The 12,360-nt window shown below is 41.9% G+C and overlaps 1 protein-coding gene across 5 annotated transcripts in view; it reads right to left on the minus strand.

The window, feature by feature from the left end:
- Positions 1–12,360, minus strand: part of serac1 (serine active site containing 1) — a 94,059-nt gene that overhangs the window by 20,329 nt on the left and 61,370 nt on the right. For all 5 annotated transcript variants that reach the window (XM_067989160.1, XM_067989159.1, XM_067989157.1 and 2 more), the window contains 2 exons: positions 11,397–11,523; positions 3,355–3,455 (listed from right to left, as the gene is read on the minus strand). In XM_067989160.1, the coding sequence (XP_067845261.1) occupies positions 3,355–3,455; positions 11,397–11,523 (228 nt within the window). The remainder of the gene's footprint in view (positions 1–3,354; positions 3,456–11,396; positions 11,524–12,360) is intronic.

Here is a 12,360-nt window from a genome sequence, read left to right on the forward strand (position 1 = left end):
GTAGCGGACAGGGGAATGTCAATGGATGTTATTTATATGGACTTCCAGAAGGCATTTGATAAGGTCCCACATAAGAGACTGTTAGCTAAGATAGAAGCCCATGGAATCGAGGGAAAAGTACGGACTTGGTTAGGAAGTTGGCTGAGCGAAAGGCGACAGAGAGTAGGGATAATGGGTAGGTACTCACATTGGCAGGACGTGACTAGTGGAGTCCCGCAGGGATCTGTCTTGGGGCCTCAATTACTCACAATATTTATTAACGACTTAGATGAAGGCATAGAAAGTCTCATATCTAAGTTTGCCGATGACACAAAGATTGGTGGCATTGTCAGCAGTGCAGATGAAAACATAAAATTACAAAGGGATATTGATAGATTAGGTGAATCGGCAAAATTGTGGCAAATGGAATTCAATGTAGACAAATGTGAGGTCATCCACTTTGGATCAAAAAAGGATAGAACAGGGTACTTTCTAAATGGTAAAAAGTTAAAAACTGTGGATGTCCAAAGGGACTTAGGGGTTCAGGTACATAGATCATTGAAGTGTCACGAACAGGTGCAGAAAATAATCAAGAAGGCAAATGGAATGCTGGCCTTTATATCTAGAGGACCGGAGTACAAGGGGGCAGAAGTTATGCTGCAGCTATACAAAACCCTGGTTAGACCACACCTGGTGTACTGTGAGCAGTTCTGGGCACCGCACCTTCGGAAGGACATATTGGCCCTGGAGGGAGTGCAGCGTAGGTTTACTAGAATGATACCCGGACTTCAAGGGTTAAGTTACGAGGAGAGATTACACAAATTGGGGTTGTATTCTCTGGAGTTTAAAAGGTTAAGGGATGATCTGATCAAAGTTTAAAAGATATTAAGGGGAACGGATAGGGTGGATAGGGAGAAACTATTTCCGCTGGTTGGGGATTCTCGGAGTAGGGGGGCACAGTCTAAAAATTAGAGCCTGACCTTTTAGGAGCGAGATTAGAAAACATTTCTACACACAAAGGGTGGTAAAAGTTTGGAATTCTCTCCCGCAAATGGCAATTGATACTAGCTCAATTGCTAAATTTAAATGTGAGATAGATAGCTTTTTGGCAACCAAAGGTATCAAGGGATATGGGTCAAAGGCAGGTATATGGAGCTAGATCACAGATCAGCCATGATCTTATCAAATGGCAGAGCAGGCATGAGGGGCTGAATGGCCTACTCCTGTTCCTATGTTCCTATGAGAGTCAACATGGTTTTATGAAGGGGAAATCATGTCTGACAAATTTATTAGGGTTCTTTGAGGAAGTAACGAGCAGGGTTGATAAAGGAGAACCAACGGATGCAGTATATTTGGATTTCCAAAAGGTATTCGATAAGGTCCACATAAAAGATTACTGCACAAGAGCTCATGGTGTTGGGGGTAATATACTGGCATGGATAGAGGATTGGCTAACTAAACAGAAAACAAAGATTCGGGATAAAAGGGTCATTTTCAAAATGGCAATCTGTAGCTAGTGGAGTGCCGCGGGGATCAGTGCTGGGGCCCCTACTATTTACAATATATATCAATGGCTTGGATGAAGGAACAGAGTGTCTTGTGGCCAAATTTGCTGATGATACAAAGATCGGTGGAAAAGCAAGTTGCGATGAGGATACAAAGTATCTGCAAAGGGACATTGACAGGTTAAGCAAATGGGCAAAAATTTGGCAGATGGAAAATAATGTGGGAAAATGTGAAGTCATCCACTTTGGGAGGAAAAATAAAAAAGCAAAATATTATTTGAATGGAGAAATACTACAAAATGCTGCAGTACAGAGGGATCTGTGTGTCCTCGTACATGAAACACAAAAAGTCAACATATAGGTGCAGCAGATAATCCGGACGGCAAACGGAACATTGGCCTATATTTCTAGGGGGATGGAGTATAAAAGCAGGGAAGTCATGCTACAACTGTACAAGGTGCTGGTGAGACCACACCTGGAATACTGCGTACAGTTCTGGTGCCCTTATTTAAGGAAGGACATACTTGCATTGAAGGCAGTTCAGAGAAGGTTCACTAGGTTGATTCCAGGTATGGAAGGGTTGTCTTATGAGGAAAGATTGAACAGGTTGGGTCTATACTCATTGGAGTTTAGAAGAATGAGAGGAGATCTTATTGAAACATACAAGATTCTGAGGGGACTCGATAGGGTAGATGCTGAGAGGATGTTACCCCGCATGGGGGAATCGACTCAGAATAAGGGGTCGTCCGTTTAAGACGGAAATGAGGAGGAATTTCTTCTCCCAGAGGGTCGTGAATCTTTGTAATTCTTTACCCCAAAAAGCTGTGGAGGCTGAGTCATTGAATACATTCAAGGCTGAGTTAGACAAATTTTTGATCAGCAAGGGAGTCAAAGGATATGGGGAAAGGGCGGGAAAGTGGAGTTGAGGTAAAAATCAGATCAGCCGTGATCTCATTAAATGGCGGAGCAGGCTCGAGGGGCCGAATGACTTGCTCCTGCTCCTATCTCTTATGGTCTTATGGAGTAAGTGCCGCTTGATAGCACTGTCGACAACTCCTTCCATCACTTTGCTGATGATTGAGAGGAGGCTGATGGGGCGGTAATTGGCCGGATTGGATTTGTCCTGCTTTTTGTGAACAGGACATACCTGGGCAATTTTCCACATTGTCGGGTAGATGCCAGTGTTGTAGCTGTGCTGGAACAGTTAGTTCTGGAGCACAAGTCTTCAGCACTACAGCCGGGATTTTGTCGGGGCCCATAGCCTTTGCTGCATCCAGTGCACTCAGTCGTTTCTTGATATCACGTGGAGCGAATCGAATTGGCTGACGAATTTCTGCAATGACTTCAACATTACAAATATTACGTAGCATAACTGATTACGTTTGGAGGCACCAACTTGACTCAGTTGGTAGCACTCTCGCCTCGAGTCAGAAGGTCATGGACTTCAGCACACAATCTAGGCTCACTTTAGTGCAGTACTGAGGGAGTGCTGCACTGTCAAAAGTGCTGCATTTTCGATGAGATGCAAAACCAAAGCCATATGCCTGTTCAGGTGGATGTAAATGATCTTATGGCACAATGCAAAGAAGAGCAGGGAGTTCTCCCAGTTTCCAGCCTCAACCAATACCACCAAAAACAGATTATCTGGTCATTCATTCATTTGCTGTTTGTGGGATATTACTGTGTGCAAATTGACTGCCACAATTGGAGTTATTAACAGTGACTGCACTTCAAATTAGTGTAAAGTGCTTGGAGATGTCCTCAAAATATGATATGGCTTTATATAAATGCAAATTCTTCTTATAGAATTTATGTTTGTACTGTAGATAAATATAATAAAATATGTACTTGAACAAGAGCCAAGTGTTACCTCTCATTCTCCACAGGGCACTTGGATTTCCAGTCGCTGAGGTGAGTGTCATACTCCACTGATAATATCCTTAGGCTGGGACAGTCTGCAGCCAACCAGGTCTAAATGCAAATCAACAATTCAGAAACATTAAGCCAAAGGGAAGGAATGTCAAAAAACATTTAGTGAAACTCACACCCACTGTAGATTACATTTCACACTGTCCCCACTGCAAGTTCTAAGAAAATGCCAGATCAATGTTTTATGCCTAGTCTATAAAATACAACTTTGTTCACGCTAAAAACCTAAACAATTGGAGTACTTTAAGTTACATAAATGAATTTGATTCTACTGTGGAGTCCAATAAGGCAGTGTGGCTAGGATCGGTGAAATCCTAATTTTTGCAGATGTATTCACATTCAGTACACGTAGAGAAATATATTGTGATGTGGCTACGGTGGTTGGTTTATTACAATTCTTCTTAATCTTTAAGCCAACAATGCAAAGCAACAAACATTCCACAATGACAGGACTCCTAATTTCAAAGAATAGTCATTCATCGGAGGTCTCCTCTGGAAAGCCCAGCAGGCCTGCTCCACTAGTATCAGGTACAGGAATTCATCATGGGGCATGAGTGAGCTAAATAATGAGCGCTGCACAGTTTGCAGATTGACCAAAGGCCACCTCCTTCCCCTCAGAACAGTCATTCCAGTTTTCCTAAAGATTGGGGGGAAAATAATTCGGCAAACTTCAGTCAGGTCTTCTTCAGAAAGAAAAAGGACTGTATGCAGGCACACTATATGACGCCTAGGAGGCACATTCTGCATCAATTCCCCATCCTAACATCAGTTAACTACATCCACTTCCATGAACGAGAAGCCTTTCAAATAACAATTAAAGAAGTTGGAGTCTGTTCAAAGCAGTGAGCAAGTAGTTTATGCCGGCCCTTGTGCCCCCTATAGTGACATTCCTCTTTAAGAATAGTTCTGATTGCTAGTGTATTGTTGCTGTACAAAATGTCAAGTCTCAGCACAGATTTTCCATGTGCATTCAGCAGGGTTATTACAATAATGATACTTTTAAATAAGTGGTCTGCTTGACAGCTTTTTACATCATTATTTTGAATCACACCAGTCTATATAGCACACTGCTGATTACATCAGAGTTGCACTGATTTACAGTCAGCAGTCATTACTGAACGCTTTTAAATTTAGACCAGTGCTGCATTGAGGCTTCATAGTTTGTACATCACCAATACATTAGAGATCAAACAAAACAAAACTGGAAATAGTTTCCAGTTCTATCACTGTAGCTGGCACCACTATGATGTTACAGTAAATCCGATAAATGAATGTATTTGGTATGAAATTTTATGTTCAATTAAGACCGGATCAGAGCTGCATGTAATGGGGCTGAATGGCCATCATCAACTGCATATTACATTTTCGCAGATTCAACTGACCTTTGCATTGCTTCAGTTTCATCCCCTCTAGTGATCTCAGCAAACGTGTAACCATAAAATGGAATTTATTAAGAAACCCTTATAGCGAGTGTTGCAACTAAATTTAAAATAATTTATATAAAATCTAAATATTTATGATTGTTCCTTAAAAACTATGGGAAATATGGGAGATTACGAGAAGATTAAGGGGTATGGACTTAAGGGGAGGAAAACAAACTGGATTAAAAATTGTTTAGAAGGAAGGAGAGAGTAGGAGTTAAGGGCAGTTTTTCAGTGTACTCGGAAGTTGGAAGTGGTGTCCCTTAGGGTTCAGTTCTGGGGTCACTTCTGTTCACTGTGTATTAATGATTTGGCTTGAGAGAGAGTGGTGCTGAAATTTTCAAATGTTACCAAAATAGCAGGTATAGTTAATGAGATTGATAAGATGAGGGAATGGGCTATAAAGTGGCAGATGGAATTCAATGTCAGTAAGTGTGAGGTGATGTGTTTTGGTAAAACAAACAACAGTAATTATACTCTGAATGGAAGTAGACTCGGTGCTGGAAGAGGAGGGACTTGAGGGCACAGGTTCACAGAATATTAAAGACAGTACCTCAGGTTGAAAATGGTACAAGAAAAGTTTATAGGATTCTAGGTTTTACCTGAAAAGGTATAGAATATAAAAGCCGAGAGGTATTACATAGAATTAACAGCACAGGAGCAAGCCGTTCGGCCCAACTGGCCTATGCCGTTGTTTATGCTCCACACGAGACTCCTCCCACCATACTTCATCTAACTATCAGCATATCCTTCTATTCCTTTCTCCCTCATGCACTTATCTAGCTTCCCTTTAAATGCATCTATGCTATTCGTCTCAACTACTCAATGTGGTAACAAGTTCCACATTCTAACCACTCTCTGGGTAAAGCCATTTCTCCTGAATTACTTAATTGATTTATTAGTGACTACTTATATTTATGACCCCGAGTTTTGGACTCCCCCACAAGTGGAAACATCTTCTCTATGTCTACCCTATCAAACCCCTTCATATTTTTAAAGACCTCTATTCGGTCGGCCCTTAGCCTTCTCCTTTCTAGAGAAAAGAGCCGCAGCCGATTCAGTCTTTACTGATAACCTCTCAGTTCTAGTATCATCCTTGCAAATCTTTTTTGCGTTTTCTCTAGTGCCATCCTATACAGTGTGTCCATTGACACCATTGTGTCAGCCAAGGCTGCATATAGTGACACCACTGTTCCTGGCCAGAATGGAGATGATTGGCTAATTCCCCCATCAATCAAAACTAAGTGATTGGGATGATTTTACGCACATAATCTGTATTATGTAATTATCCTCCACTCGAGAGAGTCCGAGAGACTCTTTTTAAATAGACTCTATAAATAGACTTTGTTTGCTTTGCTGTTTGCAGAGTAAATAAGCTTTGCTGTAAGTCCTGCCCCATCACCTCCTCATTAACTGACACAGTGCGACTCATTGGCTGACCAGAGTGTCTATTGACACCACTGTGTCAGCCAATGGGTTGCATTGTGTCAGGTAATGAGAAGGTGGGGCGGGACTTACAGCAAAGTTTATTTACTTGGCAAACAGCAAAGCAAACAAAGTCTATTTATAGAGTCTATTTAAAAAGAGTCTCTAGGACTAAAACTTAGTAATTTCTCCCGAGTACAGCAGGATTTTCTTCTCCAGCAAAGTGGAGTGGAGGATAGTTACATATTACAAATTGATTATTTCCCCAGCAAAATACAGTGAGTGGAGGATAGTCACATAATACAGATTACGTGCGTAAAATCAATCCCAGTCACTTACAGGCGTGATTGACGGGGGAATTAGCCAATCATCTCTATTCTGGCCAGGAATAGTAGTGTCACCATATGCAACCGCTTCTATATCCTTTTTGTAATATGGAGACCAGACTGTGCACAGTACCTTTAGTGTGGTCAGACCAAGTTTAACATAACTTCCGCTTTTCAATTCTATTCCTCTAGAAATGAACCCCAGTGCTTTGCATTTTTTATGGCCTTGTTAAGCTGCATTGCTACTTTTAATGATGGAATATAAAAGCCAAAAGGTAATGATGAGCCTATATAAAACCTTAGTAAGACCTCAGTTAGAGTACTGTGTGCAGTATTGGGCCCCACACTATAGGAAGGATATTGAGCCTTAAGCAAGGGTACAACATAGATTCACTAGGATGTTGCCTGGTATAAGGATATGCAAATCTGAAGAAAGACTTGAAAAATGATGGCTTTTTTCATTAGAACAACACAGATCATGAGGTGATATAATAGAAGTGTTTAAAATTATGAAAGGATGGGGCAGGATAGATACACAGACTGTTTCTAGTAGTTGAGGAGGTAAGGACAAGAGGCCACAGATACAAGATTAAATGTAAGAGATTTAGAACAGAGGGCAGGAGAAACTTCTTCACACAGAGCTGGGGCTGTGCAATTTACTTCCAGGGTTATTGGTTGAGGCAGAAATTATGTCAACATTCAAGATTAGATTTGATATGTGGATGAAGGAACAGGGGTTGAAATGATGTGGGAACAGGGTGGGTAAATGTGATCAGAACTATTTGCTCTCGTAAACGCAGACACAGACATTTAAAAAAATCGTTCATGGGATGTGCGCGTCACTGGCGAGGCCGGCATTTATTGCCCATCCCTAATTGCCCTTGAGAAGGTGGTGGTGAGCCACCTTCTGGAACCGCTGCAGTCAGTGTGGTGAAGGTTCTCCCACTGTGCTGTTAGGAAGGGAGTCCCAGGATTTTGACGCAGTGACGATGAAGGAACGGCGATATATTTCCAAGTCGGGATGGTGTGTGACTTGGAGGGGAACGTGCAGGTGGTGTTGTTCCCATGTGCCTGCTGCTCTTGTCCTTCTAGGTGGTAGAGGTTGCGGGTTTGGGAGGTGATGTCAAAGAAGCCTTGGCGAGTTGCTGCAGTGCATCCTGTGGATGGTACACACTGCAGCCACTGTGCGCCGGTGGTGAAGGGAATGAATGTTTAGGATGGTGGATGGGGTGCCAATCAAGTGGGCTGCTTTGTCCTGGATGGTGTCGAGCTTCTTGAGTGTTGTTGGAGCTGCATTCATCCAGGCAAGGGGAGAATATTCCATCACACTCCTGACTTGTGCTTTGGGGAGTCAGGAGGTGAGTCACTTGCCGCAGAATACCCAGCCTCTGACCTGCTCTTGTAACCACAGTATTTATATGACTGGTCCAGTCAAGTTTCTGGTCAATGGTGACCCCCAGGCTGTTGTTGGTGGGGGAATTTGGCGATGGTAATGCCGTTGAATGTCAAGGGGAGGTGGTTAGACTCTCTCTTGTTGGAGATGGTCATTGCCTGGCACGAATGTTACTTGCCACTTATCAGCCCAAGCCTGGATGTTGTCCAGGTCTTGCTGCACTCGGGCTCGGACTGCTTCATTATTTGAGGGGTTGCAAATGGAACTGAACACTGTGCAATCATCAGCGAACATCCCCATTTCTGACCTTATGATGGAGGGAAGGTCATTGATGAAGCAGCTGAAGATGCTTGGGCCTAGGACACTACCCTGAGGAACTCCTGCAGCAATGTCCTGGGGCTGAGATGATTGGCCTCCAACAACCACTACCATCTTCCTTTGTGCTAGGTATGACTCCAGCCACTGGAGAGTTTTCCCCCTGATTCCCATTGACTTCAATTTTACTCTGGCTCCTTGGTGCCACACTTGGTCAAATGCTGCCTTGATGTCAAGGGCAGTCACTCTCACCTCACCTCTGGAAGTCAGCTCTTTTGTCCATGTTTGGATCAAGGCTGTAATGGGGTCTGGAGCCAAGTGGTCCTGGCAGAACCCAAACTGAGCATCGGTGAGCAGGTTATTGGTGAGTAAGTGCCGCTTGATAGCTCTGTCGATGACACCTTCCATCACTTTGCTGATGATTGAGAGTAGACTGATGGGGCGGTAATTGGACGGATTGGATTTGTTGGACTGAATGGCCTGTTTCTATGTTGTAACTTCTTTGTTTATTTAAAAGCTCTCAGAAGTAACTGCACAGAGTGAATTTGGGAAGCAACAATGTCCATTATGGCAGCTAACTGAAAATTTCACACAACAAAGCTCCCCTGTTCTCACCACTGAATTACATGCAATACTCTGTGATCCTCTTAAGTGAAGTCAATTTTGCAGAGTTTTAGATATCCTTATCCGAGGTATGCACTGAAAAGAAGTATATTTGAAGTATGTTGTAGAAAAACATGTTTTCTAAATACTAGTCTAAATTGATACTAGAACAGTTTAGACAGCGGAATCAGTTCAGACATTTATGCTGGACAGTCACAGTATAATGAGGTATTATTATTGACTTATTTCACAACTAAAAGATTAGTATGGTCAGATCTATAACGTGGTCTGGTGTAATCTGCTGCCTGCTGTTTAGCAGTGCTTTTTGTTCCATTTTGGAGTAAGTTTTGCTTGTGCTAATAATTCTGTACCAGAGAATTTGCTCCAAGCCTTACATTAAAAAAAGTGAATGCTATACTTCAAGTGGAGCCATAGGGTATCAGAACTTGCTGCATTATTCACCAGTATGTGTGCGCACAGATGCTACACCGCTCAGTTGTACTGTACAAAAGCCAACCCCTATTTACATAGGAACATAAGAATTGCTAGATGAAAAAAGACCAAGGTCCACCAAGTTTGCCTTCTACCATCCTGGTGGTCATATGGTACAATGATACAATGATAATGGGGTTGGTCCTACTGTTGATTCTCTGTTCTGTGTGTCGAGTTGTGAACATTAAAATAGTTTGGAGGAGAGCTCCCCTAATGGCATTTGAGAAAATGCACTGCAATATATTGAGCCATGCACACCACGGTTTTCCAAGGTTGATCTCCGGTCTGACTTAGCGGATTTCAGAAGCAGTACAATTGGCGGAGGAGAAAACATCTGATTTAAGGTTTCCATTTGTGATTGCTATCCAGTGGCCAGTGTTCGGTGTGGGTGTCGAGTGAGGGCAGGATTAAGCTCAGCTGTGACGCCCATCACTTTCAAACGATCTGCCTACACTCACTGCTCATACACGCACAAAAAGTGTTTACTTGGGTGAGGCATCAAAGGCTGGCAGAGCCCAATGGAACTATGAGCGAGCTACCAGATTTAGGAGAGAAGGGATAAAAGAACACCATTACTGAATAAATTGATTCATCTCAATAGTCTAATTGTATGGAAGTGTGATATTAGAGAAAATCATGATCCTGAAACCTGAGCTCACTTGAATTCTGATGGTGGACTAAGAATTATTCTGATTGAATTAATTCAATTTGAACTTCCTGTCCCTTCTAGTCCAAAAATAACATAACTGTGCAAGCATGAAGATGTCAAACAGGCTGTTAAATCTCTTTACAGTACAAGAGTGATATGATTTAAATTTACTTGTGCCATTAAGACACAAGTCTTCTAATATGGATTTACTCTTATTTTTGTGACTCATTGTTATAAATCCAAAATAAAGCTATTTTCACCCAGATAATAGTAAGGTTTGGTTTGTACAGAATCATTGAAAGGTTACAGCACGGAAGGAAGCCATTCAAGCCCATCAAGTCGGAGCTGAACACTCTTCATTCTTTGAGTGAACAAGGTTCAATTATACAGAGCTCCTTCTCCAGTGAAATAAATGTATTTAAAAACTTTCATGATTGTTTGAGTTGATCTTGGAAAGGAAGTTTTCACTTGGTTTAATTTTACATCTGTGGTGGGTGCATAGGTTTTGCTGTGGGTCAGTTCATAGTATCATAGAAATGTATGGCACAGAAGGAGGCCATTCAGTCATTGTACAATGCCAGCTCCTTTTGGTACTGTTCGGGCCCCTGAACGCTTAGTGATAAATAAGCAAACAAACAAACAAATTAATGAATTCTCATCCTTGTTTTCAAATCTCACCACGACCTCACTCCTCCCTGTCTCTGTAACCTCCTGCAGCCCTGCATCCCTCCAAGATCTCTGCATTCCTCCAATTCTTGCCTCTTACACATTCCTGATTTTAATTGCTCCACCACTGGTGGCTGTGCCTTCAGCTGCCTAGGCCCTAAACTCTGGAATTCCCTCCCTAAACCTTTCCGCCTCTTTACCTCTCTCTCCTTCTTTAAGATGCTCCTTAAAACCTATCTCTTTGATCAAGCTTTTGGTGTCTCACGTGGCTCGGCGTCAAATTTTGTTTGATAACGGTCCTGTGAAGCGCCTTGGGACATTTTACTACGTTAAAGACACAATATAAATGCAAGTTGTTGGTGTTGTTGTTATTATGATTGTTGTAATGAACTGCCTGAAAGGGTGGTGGAAGCAGATTCAATAGTAACTTTCAAAAGGGAATTGGATAAATACTTGAAGGGGAAAAAATTGCAGGTCTATGGGAAAGAGTAGGGGAGTGGGACTAATTGGATAGCTCTTTCAAAGAGCTGGCACAGGCACGATGGGCCGAATGGCCTCCTTCTGTGCTGTTATGATTCTATAATAGTCATCATAGGAGAGTTTCTACAATTACAGCTGGGTTGAATGTAATACCAACAGATCACAAACAATAGGGCATTGAATCCAAACAATTCAGATAGATTTTGCTGATACCTTTGGCCAACATTCTGTGTAATTGGCCTCCTTATCCTCCGCATCACTGCGGTCCTTTTGCCGCCATGTTTTAAAAGCTGCTCCCAGCAGACCATGGATAAAAAGCACATCTGCTTTGATTGGCTGACTGAAGACAAAAGGAATCAGAGTCAACATGGACAGCATTACTGCTCAGTAATAATTTGTGTATAAAAGCTGCAGAACATTTGGCGGTTTTATGGTTACTGTAGTCTGGGATTGATTGAAGGAAATAATCCCATATTGTTACTGTGAGGCTGTTTGACTATTTAACTAAAAATATTGTATTTATCACCATTAGACATGTTATTAAAGACCACTCAACACAGCAGACTCTGCCTGGCCACCGTATACAAGGGAAACACATTTGGAACTCAGGGAAAGAAATGAGTTGGGGCCGAATCACATCAATATTTGAAGCAGTGAAAAGTAGTGTAATAGGAATCTAATTTTTATTTTATATATATATATATAAAAAAAATAAAAATTAGACCCGGATGTGGTCCCGCTCCAAAAATCAACTATTTTTACTGCCCACCCACCTCCAATCCAGTCATTCTTGGGGGTTAAATTACCCCCATGAGATCGGGGTTGGTTAGATATATATATATATATATCTCAAGATGTAGGTTTTATAGAATTGCTTAAAAGGGAACAGGGAACAACGATCACTTTTTCTTTTAAAACAGAATGTTAAATTCCTTTAGTAATCGGGAAACATCTGTCCACTTTATTAGACTGAAAGCTATTTTAAGGTGACCCAGTTGTATATTGCCCTGGGTATATGGACACATTCACTGATGGACAGTAGCATACAGGTCTGTAACCATGATTCCCACGTGGAAAGTTCCTGATCTCAGCTGGGTCCGGAGGTGCCCTGTGTCATTCCCTGACCAAATCAAAGGGCAGCCAAAGTTTATTTGTAACTAGTGGTAATAACAGAAGC

Source organism: Heptranchias perlo, chromosome 8, assembly GCF_035084215.1.
Source record: "Heptranchias perlo isolate sHepPer1 chromosome 8, sHepPer1.hap1, whole genome shotgun sequence".
Lineage (NCBI taxonomy): Eukaryota > Metazoa > Chordata > Chondrichthyes > Hexanchiformes > Hexanchidae > Heptranchias > Heptranchias perlo.